This window comes from Glycine max, chromosome 16 (assembly GCF_000004515.6).
Source record: "Glycine max cultivar Williams 82 chromosome 16, Glycine_max_v4.0, whole genome shotgun sequence".
Taxonomy (NCBI): Eukaryota; Viridiplantae; Streptophyta; class Magnoliopsida; order Fabales; family Fabaceae; genus Glycine; species Glycine max.
This window is the reverse complement of record NC_038252.2, coordinates 37,224,391-37,242,518: the sequence shown is the minus strand read 5'-3', so window position 1 is coordinate 37,242,518 and position 18,128 is coordinate 37,224,391. Positions and strand designations below refer to the sequence as shown.

Here is an 18,128-nt window from a genome sequence, read left to right as displayed (position 1 = left end):
AACAATCTGACACGCATGTTGAAATTTATGGCTTACAATTTTTTTAAGGATAATGGTGGAAGAAAACGAGAATAAAAACAAAAATAAAAAATAATAGGCGTGACAAATAATGTGATAAAAATGAAAATAGAGATTAAAAAATGGGTTGAAAATAAGATAAATTTGAACACCAAATTTTTTTTATTTTCATTATTTTTATTTAATTGTTCTAATAATTTGGTTTTCTTTAGTTAACTTGGTTTTAAAAAATAAAACAAAAACAAGACTTAATTAGATTCTTAATCTCATAATAGTGTTTGGACAGTTGACCGTGTGAAAATTGCCCACACGGCATGGAAAAGTCTATCTGGAAAGATTGATTTTGCGTACAAGTTTGAAAGTCGCGTAACGAAATGTCATTATTAAAATTTGATCCAAGGGGCAACAATAAGGTTTCCAAGTTCATCTTTAAGATCTATTTTATATATATTATTTTCAAGTTTGTCTTTAAAATTTATTTGATACTAATAAATATTAATTTAGTTGATAAGAAATAAATTAATATCTTATAAGAATAAGTTTGATTCTCATTGTTGATATGAAAATCTTTTTATAAGTATTTTATAAGCCATAAGTAGGGGTTCTATGTTCTGTATTCAGTACATATGGTGCTGGTTATTATGTAGGGATTGGTAGAATATAGGTTTAAATATATTTTAGGATTTTACAATTTATGTTTTTTGTTCTTGTAGATCTTTTTTTTTTTAGTTTTTGTAAATTATGTTTGTTTTGTTTTTAATTTTTAAATAGATAGTGCTTTAAATAGTGAAAAAGTATTACCTAAAGTGTCATAAATATAAAAAATAAAACAAACATAATTTGTTAGAACTAAAAAATTATTTTGCAATAACTAAAAAAATATTAAATTACAAGAACTAAAAAATATTTAAGAATATATTAGCTTGTGTTGTCGGTTGGTGCAGAAGATAGTACCATAGGCACCTTTGTACATCCTATCAGATGATAGGTATGCTTGTTTTGTAAGGTTGGGTATTCCTTGTATTTATATACTATTTTTCAATGAAATATTATTTTGCTGATATTAAAAAAACATGTTTAAAATTTTGTGCAAAACTGGTAAGAAAAAAAATCTAGCCCCCCCCCCCCCCCCCCACCCCCTTTTAAGAGATTCTATGAAAAAACATGTTTTAAATTGATTCACTAATTTATTTTTGAGTTATTGACTCACATTATGACTAAGTTAAACACATTCAAGATTTTTATAACATTGTTTTGTAAAGTAGAAAATTTAAATTAATAACAAATTATTTTAATGTTAATTCTCTAAAATATAAAAATTATATTTCAACTGAATAATTAATTAAGAAAAAATATTATTGATTTGAATTATTATAATATTAACATTTTCTATTTTGGGTGATTTTATTGGGTAGAGATATTATATAATTACAGTAAGAAGATTCAAAAATGAAATTTCAAATCCTGTATTTTTTTTAAATGATCCTTGCCATCGATTCTTTATTCAACGGCTAAAAAATCTACAATTCCGTGAGCTTGGGCTTCTGGTGCTCCTGATTTTAATTTCTCAATTTTGTTCCTTGTATTTTTTAATTTACTAGATTTTTTTTAAGGGAAATTGTTCAATTATGGTAATAATGTCATGTATACATTTTTGCTTTAAGCACATTCTACTGTAACAATTTAACACACTACGTAGATGAAGGAAAAAAATCGTGAGGTGTGGTTTATAGTTGCGAAAAAAGGAAAAACTAAAGCATAAAGATGCGTTAAATTACTACATTTAATATGTAGAACACCAGCTTTCGACATCGGTCAAATGGGATTCAAAAACAATTATGAAGAAATCCAACATCTAATTACAAGTATTAAAGGCAGCAAAAATTAACAGAATTATAAATCGTATCCTATTCAATTATCAGTCAGTAAAAACCCTTCTCTCAAACAGTCTCGTTGCTGGAAAGCCTTGATCGTACTGAGTCCAAATCTGACACTTTATTGATGCTGCAAATGTTCAAGGGGATTTTAACTCAGAATAACACCAAGAATAAATAGCGTACCGTTCATTAAAAGAGAATAAGACGAACATGCATTAACAGATATAATGAACTGAAAAACAAAATAATGGAGGCTGCATGCATACCACATTCATTTGGACCACCAATAAACTCTGGTTATTACAGCAAGCCATTCTTTGCTAATGGAATTGCTAGCAAGCAGTTTATACAAGGTAAAAATTATGTAATAGATACTCAACCAACATTAGATAGACTAAAAAACAAAAAAAAAACTCCATGGCCTAGTTTGTGTAACAGGACTAACATGGCATTTGCTGATGCTATTGTTAATGTTCAATGCAGACACAGCAAATTATTCACTGCACAGATAACAAATAAAAAAAGTAGACATCTTCATGTTTGAAAAAAAGAAAGTAAGCATTTTCAATGATTTTGTGCAACGAAATCATGTGAAGACAGGAATTTCGCTGTTAGATGTATAAATATACACATTGGATTTCAATTGCTATTGACAATGCTAACAATTCAAGTCTAGGATGATGTTACAACATAACACTCGGACAATTAAATTATCCCTTCCCTATTATCTGCATGCTACAGCCGGACATGCTTCCTACTTCCTACGATGTCCTTGTTCCAAATCCTAACCATTACTTTGACTAAAAGCCAACAGCAACAAAATTGAAAATTATTAACTTGTAAATAGCATAAAAATCATATGCAGCTGTTCATGGGTAGCTCAAGACAGTTTTATATCTAAATATGACCCCTAACCCAAGAGCCCTTTGAATTTGAAGTGTAAATAATGCATACCATTAACATTTTCCTAAGTCCTAAAAACTACATCGTATGATGTATTAATGAAAGCATAAGTGGCTCAACATTTCTTTAATTTTAATATCTATACCAAACATTGCAACTAATCATTTTCCTAAGCAGCACCTGCCTACTTTCATGTTAACCCTCGCCCCCCAACACACACAACAAAATAAAATTAATTCTAACTTAATGGCCTACAATATTTAATTTAGATATGATCAACATTCCTAAAAGGGACTCACCAGTACACAGTATCTCCAGTAGCAACCAATTTCTTGCAGATCCAGTCTGGCACCAACTTTTCCAGATACTCAATTTGTTCTTCAACTTCTCCTATAGCAATGAGAATATTAGTTGGCTACAGTTTATTGATAACAATCAACAAGAAACCATGTATGTTGTAAACAATAGTGCTAGAACATACTAATCTCAACAAAATCCAAAGTGTTCATAAGTATCTTATGCTGGAGCTCCTCTTTTGTGATTGGAATTCTTTGAACAGATTGAAATATAGAGTGTATCACATTAACCAGATTCAGCAATGGTGAAGATTTTTTGTGCTGTGTATCTAAATCAGCTTGCTTTTGGGTAATTTTCTCAGAAGCATAACCAAGGCTCTCTTCTGCCTGCATTGACAAGCCAAGTTACAAGAAAAAAAACACTTTCATAAGAAAAATAAAATAAAATTCACATAGAAAATAATTGAAAAATTGATCATGCATTTTCAAAAAGAATCTTTAAGACCGCTGAACATGCTCAAAAGATGCTGCAAAAAGTACAATAAAGATCTTCCTGAAAACTAATAGTGTGGATTCTCAAAGCTAGTCAAGTGGGTGGGTGGAGGCAGACTCAAAAGAAGAGATACTGTACATAACTATATATATGCAAGGTTATAATAACCACTGATTATTAACATTAGGCAAAAATTCAAAATGTATGGTAACAAATAACAATTATCATAAATGCACAGCACAAGCATACACTTGTATCATGATTCATGAATACATAACAGATTTGAATGGCACCATGAGGGAGGAGAATAGAATGCAAAATGAATAAAAGATGGTGGCATCACCTAGTGGGATAAGGCTAATGTTAATTTTTTCATTGTTGTTGAATAATGGGTGGTTGGTAAATCCCCTGTTGTCAATCCAAAAAGAGAAAGAAGGAGCAATCACCAAATTTAATAACCATCTTCATTATAAATAAAAGGAACCCAGTGGAAGTTTTTTATTTGCTCTTTTAATAACAGAACTTCAGAGGGTGCTTTGTTCCACAAGCCATTAGTACACCCCTACACCCTGTGAACACCCTATTTAATAAATTAACTATATAGATTACAACTTTTTTATGAATAAAAGCTAATATCTTCAAATGACTATCCTGATGTTTACAGTTCCAATCTTTCAAACATTTCTCACTCCTTATCTTTATCATTATCTTGCCAGTTGTCATAAACATCTCATTTATCCCACTTTTTTCATGTATGCATGCATGTGTGCCCTCCTAAATAGTTAGAGTTTAGCATTAACTATTACAATATTAGAAAAGAAATTGCTTCATATGAAATGGAATAATTAGTGACTGTTAAAAGGATGATATGAAGAATCACTCAAATTCAAACATGTGTGAGATGTCATACCTCCTGAGGTGCAGAAACAGAACCAAAAGAGTTGCAATCCTCAGAACATCCTCTGCTAGATTCAGGGAAGCTATCAAATTCATGCAGATCTCTGATAGATTCTAACTTGTCCACTTCAATGCCCAAGCCATCATTGTCCTCCATGAGGGAAAAGTCAAGCACTCTTTTTGCTGGCTTATAAGATGATGTTGACTTTTGGGTAGGCATGTCCTGAAGCTTAACATCAGAAATGGGCAATAATCTCGCAGGTGCTGACTGGGCAGGTGTCTCTGCAATAAAACTATCAGCAGCACAGGAGATATTTTTCAAATATGGGCTTTCAGAATCACTGCATGTAACAGAATGTGGAGGATGGATCATATGTACTGGTGTATTAATAACACTAGGTTCAAAAGACATAGAAAATGATTCCTTCTGGTGCCCTCTTTCCATAATAGGATTAGCCACATCATCATATAATGGTACACATTCTTTCTGCAGTGTTTTTTCACTTTCTTCATTATCCAGAAAATCAAATGCATGAGATGATGGAGAAGTTTTTGTGGGTAAAAAACACTGAGCCTTTTCTGCCTGGTCGGTATTATTCTTCCTAGAAAAGTGTCTACTGAAAGATGGATACAATTGCAATTGCTCTGGCAACATTTCGGTTTGATTGGAAATTGAAAAAAGTTCTGTTGAAGAATTTACATGCGGGGATTGGCCAGTAAATTCTTCAACATGTGAATCTTTACAATTCGATCTACAAGATTTTTTGCCAAAGGGTTCTGGCAGTGGGGCCTCTGGAATGTCAGCAACCTAACTCACAACAAAATCAAAATAATTGTCAACATGAGTTCTTTTGGATCAAGCACACTTTCAAATTTTTCGAGCTAACTAAAAGAATAAAAGCATAGTTGAGTCTGACCCAAGGAAAAGCAGTTATACAAAGGTAAGCCTAACCACAGAATCTCAGATAGCTCCTCTCATATTACCATCAACCCATTTTTAAATGAGGATAACATGATACCACGCAGTATGTCTTCATCATAGAGTACAATGCAGATAATCTAAATGTCCACAATAGTAATCTTGATCCACAATCAATGATTCCAGAACATCCTCACATTAAAGTTAGGACTGACAACTGCAAGCACTTAAAAATTAATAACACACGACAGCTAACGATTTAGATTAAATTGTCAACATGGCATAATTTGTTGTTTTCTATATATATATATAGAGAGAGAGAGAGAGAAAATAAAATTAACAAGGATAGCAACTAAGAAAAAAAACTACCTCAGGATGCATATCAAAGAAATCAATCAGCTTAGATTTAAAATATCGTCGAAGAGCCAGATCAGCAGATTCGCCAGAGCAATCTTTCACAACCTCAAATTTCAAGGTGATCTTCATATCAGTTACCATACACAAGCTTTTCTTATCATGAACAAGCACCTTATCAATACACACACTTTTAGGGAGTATATACTTCATCTGCGCAAGATGGGCATGGGAGAATTTCCTGAAAACAAAATACTAAACTCAATTCCTCACCCATCAATCAAAAACTCCAAGAGAATGGCAATTCATAACCATTAATTAATTTAGGGCATTTAAAGAATTTTAAAAAAAGAAACAATTACCTCTTCGAAAGAACTTCGACCTGGCGGCAAACATTTTGAAAAATTGGAGTCTTTTTACACAGATGCAGCAATCTGAGTGAACAACTCATGTGACCAAACAAATCAGCAAGCGTAGAGTATCTGCAAAAAAGAAAATTAAAATACAACTCAACTTACAAAAACTAAAAAAGCAAAATTTCAAACCACAATTTATGATCAACTTGGTGGTCAGAGTTGACACCGTATGAAACTAGGGTACTAAGCAGTGCCATTAGACTATTAAACTATTGTTTATGTTCTTTCAAACCACAATTTGGTATCAACTTGGGAAATTAGAACATAATTGTACCGGTTAGAGAAAAAGGGTGTCTAGAGTATAAATTATCAAGAGAGATCCTGTTACCAACTTTAAATGAACTCCGAAGGAGTGGTCTAGACCAAAGGTGAAGTTGATATGCTACCTAAAACGAGATTTTAGGATATTAAGTAAAATATGCAACACTCAACGCTGGTTAAGAGAAACATGAAAGCAACTTCAAATATTTGATCTGTCTCTGTGGAAAGCTAAGTTAATATCTAATGCCAGGTTCTAATAGTACCCCAAAACCTTTAGTTGAGAAACGAAAATTTCAAATAAACAAAGAAGGCAAGGACTCTGCTATAGTGCTGAGTTCTAAAAAATACAAGTATATCCAGTATTATGGTGCATTGCACATATTAGTAAAATCCAGGATCACAAAGCACTTACAAAATGCAGAATCACCATGCAGTCACTAACAAAATCCTGCATCACCAGGTCCATATCTATTGAATTTCAAGCATCACAAGCGTCCATTCGACAGAGCCAAAATTGAAGAAAAATCAGAGGATATACCTCTTCTGCATATCTGATAGGAGCTTGAATACCATGAGCCAGAAGAAGGTAGATGCAAGGTGAGAAATTCCAACGTGCACCCAAACTCAATAGTTCTTTAGTGATTTTTGGCTCATAAACCCCATTTTAACTCGGCCTTTCTTTTTCAGCCTCACTCTCCGGTGCGGTCGAAGGTTTTGCCACCAACGCAGCTTCTTCTGAGAATGTCCATTCCTTAACTGTTTCATCCCATCAAGCTTGAAAGGATTTGGTTTCTTTGAATGCCGGATGTGTCTCAGGACCCCTTCCGCAAGTCTATGAAACTGCCCGACATGGTTTCTCTGAGGCAACACTCTTGCAACAGCCCCTCTCCTTGTCTTGTCTACTTTATTTGTTGTCACCCCATGCTTGACTTTATGGTGGAAGACATTCTGCAACTGATTCCACATAGTATGTCTATGACCATGAACATCATCATCATGATGATGGTAATGGTGATGGTGGTGGTGGTGGTGAAAGATTAGTCCTAACTTATTTTTCAGCCTCCTTAGTCTTCCAACTGTTTCCTTAGGATTTCTTTCGCGGTGATGTCTATATGGTTTGAAACTGCCAAATCTACGAGAAGTACCACCTTCCTTCTTGAGATATGAGTTGTTGCTCTCTTCTGAACTTCCCTCATATGCTGAATCCACCATCATTGCGGATGAGGGATACTGTGTTCCATCTGGCAAAGAGTAGTCCTCAGAGTCACTACTACTATTGGCACTGCCTTGCCAAGAACTCAAGCGAAAAGAGTCAGAGTTTGAGTTTGCCTCCTCCAGTTTATGATCTTGTGGTAGAACCCTTGTCTTCCGTGGTTCAAGATGGCCAGTCTTATGAGTTATTCTTCTGTCCAAAACTCGAGAGTCTCTGTGTTCATGGGAACTTACCTTAATCTCACTGGATCTCTGGTCCAATAGAGTTGGCTTCATTACCATCTGATGAAGTGGTGGCTTTTCTCTCCCTGAAATAAGGGCCTTTGATCCTGCTAACTTCTGTGCATAGGAAGATTCAGAACCCTTTTCCTTCCGATTCTGATCAGTCTTTGACCAAGCCACTGGATTTAAACGGACCATACTTTCCCTGTTTGTTTTACTTACTAACATAGAGTGCTTCTTAGTATGCTCATCTTGATTCAAAGGGACCCTCAAACCTTGAATACACTCACTAGCTTGACTCCCAAAATAGGCATCACCGCTAACTAACCTTTTCAGTGACTTAACTCTATCTATCATAGCTATGTTTTGTACTGAATTTTGAATCCTATTCCGACTTCTCAACCACTCTCCTACCGATGCCTGCTTGGTACCAATCTGCTGTGGTATATCAATGCTCTTTGCAGATTCTGCACCATTATGATGCCAACGATTCTGATTTGCCATCTGACTCTGACTCAATGATCCATTTACAGCACAAAAGGGTTCCACTAATGCATTTGATGAAATAGAATTTTCACCCTTAGAACTTTCATTACATGTCTTCTGATTCACCAACCTACGTCCATCCAAGAGGGACTTTCCACTATTCATCTGACTTCCTGAAGCCCCATTGTTTCTCTTTATTACAGGACAGTCTGAATTTGCTGCCTCATGTGTAGTATGAAGACCTGCACTGTTCTTAGTGGAACCACTTAAATTTGAACAAAGTTGGAAAGCCAAAATCCGGGACTCAATTCTTTTGATTGCATTAACCAAATCATCAGAGAAATCACCCTTTTGATCCGGATGTTCAACCTGTTTGGCAGCATTAGAATCACTTTGAGCTTCTTGAATTCTACTCTGCAATGACATATTATTCTCTTCATTTTGCTCACCAGCTTTTGCATCAAACATTTGTAATGATTCTTCTGTGTTCTCACCATCGCCATATAAAGCATTTACATCATTATGCTGTTGCTTGTTAAGATTACTCTCTATGTTGGGAAAAATGCCATTGTCATTAGGTAGATTTGTTTCCTTGACTGAATTCTGTTGCATCACACTGCTTTCCTCACCTATGCTGCATAGTGTGTTACATTTTGTTCCTCCATCATCAGAGATGCAAAACTTCGACAGCTCTGGCAGTTCTTTCTTTGATAGTAATTTCAACTGAGGCTGCTCTTCCTTCACTGAAGTCATTTTACTGCAGGTTGGATATGTTACAGAGCTTTGAGAAATGTTGGCTGCCACTGGAGACTTTGAATCCTGCACAGCCACGCGTTTTTCATGTTCAAAGGATGTCTTAAGTAAAAGAAACCATATTCTTTATGTTGTTGGTATAAGACTGAGTTCAGTGGATGCTAGAATTTGAAGCATTGCTGTAAAAGTGCATATCATTCCTTTCATTCATTCAGGTCAAAAATAGAAGAAAAGAATCATGATCTCATCCCCAATTTTTTACTCCTAACAAAGAAGGGTCTCATTGTAAAATGATGAATCATATGCACCTTTAAACGAGTCTCAAAAACACTTTCAACAGCAACATCCAGCAAACATTTCAATAAAGCTCGTGCCCTATCAACCAACTGCCACAAACAAGAAAATATAAATCTCAAGATTTACCAATCAAGTAGCACTCAGATTTGTCTAACTAGCTATAAAGACTATTGATAGAATAGAATACAGCAGCAACAATATTGCAAAGGAGAATCACAAAACAAAATTCCTTCTAGAACAAAGCTCCCAAAACTGAATTTCAAAACGAGAATACTCTACTTCCAAGTATTTTTTTTTTTTTTCAGCAAAAATAGTAATTATATTAATTGAGTACCAGGGGTACTAAAAGATACAATATAATAATCAGTGTTAGGCTCGAGATTAAAATAGATGTCTGAATCAGTAACTGATAACGAGTTACATGCTACATCCGTATGCTTAAATAAAAATTCTATACATGACTGCTGGAAAAAGCTGCACTAATATTAGAAGACCAGTGGTTGTAGTGAATACTAAAATCTTTCTCCAACTGCATGAGCCATGTCCATGTTAAGAAAATAGCTTCATCTACTTCCAAGTATAGTTACACCTTATTAAATACTTTTACCTATTTAAAAATATTACATTATTTGCATCCTTTCAATGTGATGCTTATTTTTCCTTTTGGTAAATATTATCAGAGTTTAATTTTCATAGACTTTAAAAATCACTCTAAGTATGACTTTTTTATAACAAAAATCTATCAGTCTTTTTGTACAGGAAGTCAAAATCCTAATTTTGTGGTAGTTAAAAAATGAGTATGAATTTTTTTATACTGCGGGAACATTTTTTTTTTCGATCTTTGTTTTCTTATGGAATCACACTACACATCATTTGACAAAAAGAATAAGAAAATGAAAAGTATAAAGCACTGACATCCTTCGAATTTGAATTTTGCAATGAGAGGCTATTATCTTCAAGAAGTCTATACAAGAGTCTTATAGCGCGGAAATTGCAATGCGCTTCCTCAAATTCCATCACAGTGTGCTTCTGATGTTTGAATTCTAGCAAGCATTGTTGTTTTGGCTTCTATCTTGTGTTATAAATTGGTCGCCTGAAAGTTGAGGAAACTGCATGGGAGCGTTACTGAGCCTAAATAGTGACCAAAAATGAAAACAAGAAAAATGCAAAAGTACCTTCAGCATTGCGGTGAATAAATTTGTGGAAGAAGAAGAAGAAAGAAGGAAAAAAAAAAAAAAAACAACCTGAACCCATGAAAGGAAGGAAACGAAAATGTGGCAGCAGTTGCAATTACTTGTAACTGCTACTTATGATGTCCCACATTTGAAAACTTGACACGTCATAAAAACTAATATTTACATTGAACTCTCAATTTTTCCCACATTGCCCTTGGCAGATCCATTGTCAATTTTGATCTGACAGTTCTTCTTCATCGCAGTGCAAAATTGACAACGCCATTGTCTCCTTTTCTTTTTCATCGCATTGCAAAATTGGATTCCATTGTCAATTAAGAATGAAAAAGAGCACCTAATTGTTTCAACACTGGAAATTTCAATGAAAAAAACTGTTTTCTTTCCCCTATTAATCACTTTGAAGGATGTTATTGTTTTCCTTGAAACCCATCAAGTCAAGGTATTCCCAATTATGATCAAAACAAAATTAAAAAAGCAAAATTTCTACCAAATTTTAAAGAAAAAATGCAAAGAGCAGAATTAGGGCAGGCACTTTTCAGGAAGGTTGGTTTGTCCCTCTCTGGATTTAACGGTTAAGGGTTCCTTGTTCTTCTGTGGAGTGGGGCATACGATTGATTCATCAACTGTTTTGAGAACCTTCTCGCACTTGAAATCCGAAGCAATTTTCGCCAATTCCTCGCACGCATTTAGTTCCATTCTGCTATAGCGGCGAAAGCTGTAATGAATTGAAGAAAAAACAAACAGTGAATGAATTCGAGAAGATTCCAGCGTGGTTGCATTGGAAGGAAACGGTGAATTGATGAAGAAAAGCGGTTACCTGATGCAAAACCCTAGGTGAGGTGAGTTCACTCTGCTAAACTCGCGAGGGAAAAGTGTGTATTCAAAAATCTTTTTTTTTTTTTGTGTGTTATTTATATACGACTAAATATGACCGTTGACCGTGTAAAGGGTAACTGGATAAGTAAGTTTATTTACTTTTATTATTTATTTAAATTTTAAATTAAAAATTGTGTTATATTTGCAATTTATATAAAGTTTAAATATTATATAGAATTAAAAAACTTTTTTAATTCGATATGTGCTAAGTAGTGTGAAAAAATTTGGCACGAATTTTGCATCCACTGAAGTATCTAAGTCATTAGATATATAGACTATCAAGTTATAAAAGAAATAAAATTGCTGTAAAAAAAGAAATAAAATGAAGCTTAATTTTGACGAAAATCTTATATCATGTTCTTTTCGTACACATGTTGGTTTCGATTAATATTTCTCTTTGACGAATATCAAGAGGGACCAATCTAATTTGTTTACCATTTATTCAACAGTAAATGCAGTTTCCATTTCAGCGTACGTGCGTGCAAGTTCGTTTATGCATAGTAACCAGATTAAATTGAATAACAATTGTATAGGTTTGGTAAGTGACCAAATTAAGTAAATTAAAATAAAGATTGAACCATATGTAGGTCTATATTCTAAAAGAAAAAACATGTGTAGGTCTACATAAAGATTAATTAAGATAGCATTTGCTTAATGTGCTAGAGTAGTATATATGGTATATACATGAACTTGATTGTATGTTTAAAATATTTTAACAATATAATAGAACATATCTTGCGGTTAAAAAATAAAACAATAATCTTAATTTTATTTAAAACAATAAATTTAATAAAATAAAAAAAATGTTGAGAGAATCCCAACGTGTATAACCTATATATATATATATATATATATATATATATATATATATATATATATATATTCACACTACCTGTATATAACGGTGTTGAGAGAAAATCAAACATGCATCTGTATAACATTTCTATATATCCCACAACCGAGTACATAAATATAATATAAATTTCTTTGACACCAGACCCTTTGTCCTGCGCTTCTTGCTCCGTTTGTACCCTGCAAATATTAAAAATAGCAGCAGCAATTCATGACAGGTCCCTCAATGCAGCATATAAAAAAAAAAAACATCAACTATTTCATCAACAATGATTATTATTATTCCTATCTTTTTCTTCACAATTATATATCATAATTATATTTTCTGCTAGCTATATATCCTTTGTTCCTTTGTTTTTCCTCTTCATGTATCATTTAGTGTTAGGTGTTAGTAAATTATTCTCCTTAATTAGTATAATCACCATATACATGCATGGTGAATGTTAAAATGAAAAGTTGATCCCCATGCAATAAAATAACACCGGGATCAATTTGAGTCCATCTTAGATCAATATCTCTTCTTATACTCTTTAGCTTTCTCCTTTGGGTATATATATGACAAGTTAGTAGGTTTGTTTGACTAGATAATGACAAGTAATAAATAAATAATAGATAGAAATTAAGATTATAAAAACATTAAATAAAATGAGAAGTAACCATGCTAATTAAATTAAATATAAATTCCAACGTTTAGGAACTTTAGGAATTTGGGCTAAAAATTAAGAAAAAGGGTCGCAATCCATAAATTTGGGGGAGTTAGTGAACTAATATAAAACTTATAACATATCAAAAGTAACGAATTAGACAGACAGAGATCAAACAGCTTGTTTTACTAATTAATTAGTCTAATTTGTGGTCTTACTCTGAGCAAGAGTATGCATATCATACACTTTCCAATGCTAACGACAGCCAACATGAAGATTATTCTCAAAGCCTTGTGTCCATCAATTTATATGATTTTCTTCTTTCACGTCATTTTCCTTATAGAATTACGACGATATTCAAATTTGTACAGATCAAACAAAGTATAAATTGACACTTTTACATATTTATCATTCACTCACTCCCCATCATTTATTGACTTTGATTTATGGACATCACCATGATGTGTCATTCATTTGATCTTTGAAGGAAGTATGTGTTTGAAATGAAAAATGTTTGACTGATATTTAAGTGTTATCTAACATCTAAAAATCAACCGAGGAAAAAAAAAAGAAAAAAATATAAGTATATATAATAAAATCTATGATGTGATAGAAAAAGAGATCAAAAAAATTGATGAAATATTTAAAATAAAGAGTAATTAATATATCATTATTCATTTGAAATTAACATTGTTTACAAAACTGAAATGTGTGAAATATAGCTTTTCCTTTCGAAAGGAGAGGAGTGGCAAAGTGAGAACCGGAACAAAAATGAGCCACTATATATAATGCTTATTATCTAAGTAACTTGCATATGCATGTTACATGTCACGTGTATTGTTTGCCAAAGACAAAAAAGCTTGTCAGTTGTGTCATGTGTATTTTTTTTAAAGCTATACACTAGTGAAATAGTGATGACTGATGAGTCATAATATTCTGTGATACAAATGTATATAAGTGCATATACAATATGCATATCATAACTTAAAGAAAAAAATAATATACATACATATATGTTTAAGAACTAATATCACATTTACACTTTATTTGGGCTGATTATTAGTTTTATTTATTTTTTAAATAAAACTAGTTTTTAGTTTCTAATTTGAGGATTTTTTATTTCTGGTTTTAAAAGTTTAATGTCAATCTTACAATTTTCTTAAAAAAGATAAAAAAAAAACATGTAGGGCTCTTTACATGAAGTTGTGATAAAAGGATCCAGAGCAAGAGTATAATAAAATAGAATATAAAATATTTTAGTGGCTTTTGTGAGTTAAACTCATATTGGATCATGATTAAACATGAGAAAAAATAAAATTTAATTTGTGATCAAAATTTAAAATTTAAGGCAAATAATTCATCGGGGAAGTTCAACTTGTGTACTTGGAAGTTATAGTGAGTCAAACTAAAAAATCCACATTTGATTCCAGCTTCTAAAATGAGACCCAAGTCAAGCTTGACTTGTATTAGTTTTTTTATGGATTAAGCATAGATTAGGGCATAATCAAACTAGATAAAAGGCTCACATTTAACTCATGCATGCACAAAATTTAAGTATCAAGTCCTATATTTCATTAGGCAGGTTCCAAATTAACTACAATAATGAATATGGACAACTCTACATATTTGCACAATTATGAAAAATTGATGTTTTCTTAAATGATTTTTGATGTGTAAAAAATGCGCTTAAGGGAAAACATATATTTCTAAACGAATAATAGACTAAATTTTGTACAGAAATGACTAATGTTGGCTTCTGAATAATTAAATTCTATAAGTAGTTTAAATGAATCTAATGAGAATGAATTTTGTCAAGTAGCCATAAAAATAATAACACAAAGCGAAAAGTTATAGTGTGAGATTTAAGAAATAAAGAGGCCTAGGATTGTAACTTCAAATATACCTTCAAGTTTTCCCAAAATCCTAGTTTAATTGAACGCTAGATTAATCTTCAATTACTAATCATCTTCTTAAAATTACTAATTAACAAGTATTTTTTCATGGTCAGACAAAAGTCTTGTGTGTTAGGCTCAATTAGATTGAGCTTAAAAGATATTGATTTAATGTATTTAAAATTTAAAGTCGATCTAAGTCTTACATTTCATCGAACAAATTTAAATCAAGTTGATCACAAATTCAATGTTGGTCATTATTTATAACAAATGTGGATCATATAAAATATATATCATATTTAATTCCTATTCATTTTGTCACATTTAACAAAGATTAAATTAACGATAAAACAAACTAGGTGAGAGTGAAAAAAGATGAAAGAAAGTATCTAAAGATACAAAACAATTTTTAACAACATTAAATTAGAACTACAAAACATTTTTCCTATTTTTAAAAATGAGTTAAAATAATTTTAAAAGAAATCTAAAAATCATTTCATCTCCTTCTTTTGATTTTAAATTTAAATTTAAAATAAAAATTAAAACTTACAACTACCTCGTATGGCTTTAAGTTGTTAATTAATTAGTATATTTATGTTTGAGAAGATGCCGTTCCTAATTGTATTTTAACACTTTTTGTACTGTTAGCATCTAACACACGTATTTATGTTACTTTTCTCCAATTTTATTCATATTGTTGTTGTTTTTTTCTGAATTTTTCATATTGTATTTGTCGATGTGTGGATGAAAACCCTCCTTTGCACAAATGTGGTCCTTAAAATTCAAGTAGGGTGTGCCAATGAATTGGTTTTGCATTTTTAAAGGTCAAACATCAAATTTCATGAAAGTTTTTTTTTTATTATAAAATTTCAATGTCGCTCTCTCATTTTGACGTCTAATAATTAGTCCAATGTTGGGACGCAGCACCAGAGATCGGAGTATATATATCCATTTTCATGGAGAAAATTCGTATATATATTAGTTTTGAGCAATAACTTGAATTCTAATTCATGACTTTTCTCCTAAAACCATTGCACAACACAAGCCACACTAATCCAAACAATTTTGAAATTATACCTTAATTAATCTCAATTTTTATCTTCTTTGTTTCATTCATTTCTATTTCTTTCTTCCTATTTTAATAAATATCCAAACAAAATGAAATTAAGGTTTTGGAAAGAAGGGTGGCAAAAGGTAAAAATATTACTATAATACTTAAACGACACTGCTGTTGTGACTCGTGAAATGTGGAAACTTGTTTCTGTTACCACCGTTTTATGGCCGCAAGTGTACAATTAATATGGCTTCTATTAATTTGATTGCGACGAGGAAAAATAGCACAGCAATTCTATGCACGGCATATAACCTACGAGGACGCGTAATAATAATGGCAATTATGCTATGGATATGTACCTTTGTTATTACGTAAAAAATTAAATTAAAATGTAGTAATTAGAATTTAATTATAATATATATATATATATATATATATATATATATATTAACACCACAAAAATGGTTTCATTGTAATCTAGCTATAAAACTATAAATTTTAATATATGATAAGATTATTAGCTTTTGTAATAGTACTTATTTAAGAAGTTATATATAATTAAACTGATTTATATTTAATTCAAAATATAAAAATATTTACACTAATGTCAAAATAAAACTCTACTTTAATGACTTTATCTAACTCAAATATAATTGTGTTTTGTAAAAATAACCTTTAATTAGGTATAATAAAATTAATCTCTACACAAATAATGCTAGTTAGCCATAAAAAAAAAGGGAGGATGTCACAATAGCCCTAAAGAGGACATAATGAGGAGGCAACCCAAAATTTAAATATAGGTTTAAGGAGAGACTTATCCAAGGGAGATATGTGTGGACCATCGTCCCTCCCTCACTTTAGGGGATAATTATACCACACTAGCATAATTTCATTGCACCATTAATTGTTCTCCTAACCTTAATAGTTCAATAATATTAACTTAAAGCAACAATAAATCTTGAGAATGGTATATACGTTAGGGTAAATATAGAACTTGAAACGTGTACCTAAAAATGGGAACAATTTTGAACTTTTTGAAGGAAAACCAATGTAGAACGAACAAGATTGAGCGCTGAAGCAGGTGATAATTTTTTTTATATTAATTTGATAACTTTTTTATTGTGTATTTTTTAATCATTTAAAACAAAAATAATTTTTATTTTGATGTATAAAACCATTTTTTGTGAAAGTTATTATTTGTTAGGAGTTAGATATTTAAATAATTATTTTTTTAAGAAAGATAAAAAAGAAATATAGGATTGAAGAAAATAGAGAGGATGAATTTATCTTCTGCGGTTTTGATGAGTGGAAATGAAGAGGGATGAGGATTAAATTTATGAGACCCACCCAACGAAAAATTAATTCACACTAATGAACCACAAAATGGGAAGGAGGTAATGGTGTCTTGATTTTATTTTTTTTGGGTTTTAAATATTTAAAAATAAAAATATTTTTTATAATGCAGAATAAAAAATAAATTTCACTAAGAAAATGTAATAGCAATTTTATACTTCTTAAGTTAATTTTTTTATAATTTCTTTATTCTTTTTTACTCTCTTTTCCATGCATTCAAATAAGTGATATATATATATATATATATATATATATATATATATATATATATATATATATATATATCCGTAGTTTTTCTATTGTTTATGTTATTACTTTATATAGAAAAGATGTTAAATAAAAAATAAATATTTTTTGACAAATAAATAAATAAGTATATTTAATATCTTAGAAATAGAAATATTTATTTTCTTATTTATCGAGTAGAAAGATTAATTAAAAATATTATATATTTTTTTCATTCAGCAAAAAGAAAGCAACCCTCATTGTATTTGCGTCGATGGTAGCAGTTATCAACTACCAATTGTTTTAATATTTTAAAATAGTTTACAACTCGAAGGATAGTAGTATTGTTTATTTAATATTTAAAAGTAATCAATAATTTGATTTTTATTAAAATATAAAAAATATTAAATAATGAAAAATCTAAAATAAATTAATAAAAATATTTTTATAGTCCAAATTCAAAATTTATATAGTATACGGGGATAATAAATAGACCTAATGCCATTTCATTTTCTAACAATAGTTTTTGTGTCTCTATCTATGAGTCTATGTTAGGAGTTACGCATAATGTGTATGTACACACATATAACATAACATACTATAAAATAAAACACGGCAATACTACTATATGTTAA

General features: G+C 31.2%; 2 protein-coding genes across 3 annotated transcripts; both read right to left on the bottom strand.

The window, feature by feature from the left end:
• Positions 1-1,821: 1,821 nt before the first annotated feature.
• Positions 1,822-11,507, bottom strand: LOC102670055 (CDT1-like protein b). Its single transcript, XM_014768626.3, has 8 exons — positions 11,415-11,507; positions 11,130-11,312; positions 6,120-6,239; positions 5,773-5,998; positions 4,498-5,292; positions 3,280-3,481; positions 3,098-3,188; positions 1,822-2,022 (listed from the first exon to the last, which is right to left on the bottom strand). The coding sequence occupies exons 2-8, from the start codon at positions 11,291-11,293 to the stop codon at positions 1,959-1,961; spliced, it is 1,662 nt and encodes a 553-aa protein (XP_014624112.1). The 5' UTR covers positions 11,294-11,312; positions 11,415-11,507; the 3' UTR covers positions 1,822-1,958.
• LOC102669654 (uncharacterized) lies at positions 6,733-11,186 on the bottom strand. Of its 2 annotated transcripts, XM_006599616.4 has the most exons (3): positions 10,320-10,498; positions 9,416-9,493; positions 6,733-9,173 (listed from the first exon to the last, which is right to left on the bottom strand). In XM_006599616.4, the coding sequence occupies exons 1-3, from the start codon at positions 10,419-10,421 to the stop codon at positions 7,059-7,061; spliced, it is 2,295 nt and encodes a 764-aa protein (XP_006599679.1). In that variant the 5' UTR covers positions 10,422-10,498; the 3' UTR covers positions 6,733-7,058. The 2 variants fall into 2 exon arrangements, with proteins under 2 accessions (XP_006599679.1, XP_006599682.1); XM_006599619.4 differs by lacking the exon at positions 9,416-9,493 and having other exon boundaries at positions 10,320-11,186.
• Positions 11,508-18,128: the final 6,621 nt, after the last annotated feature.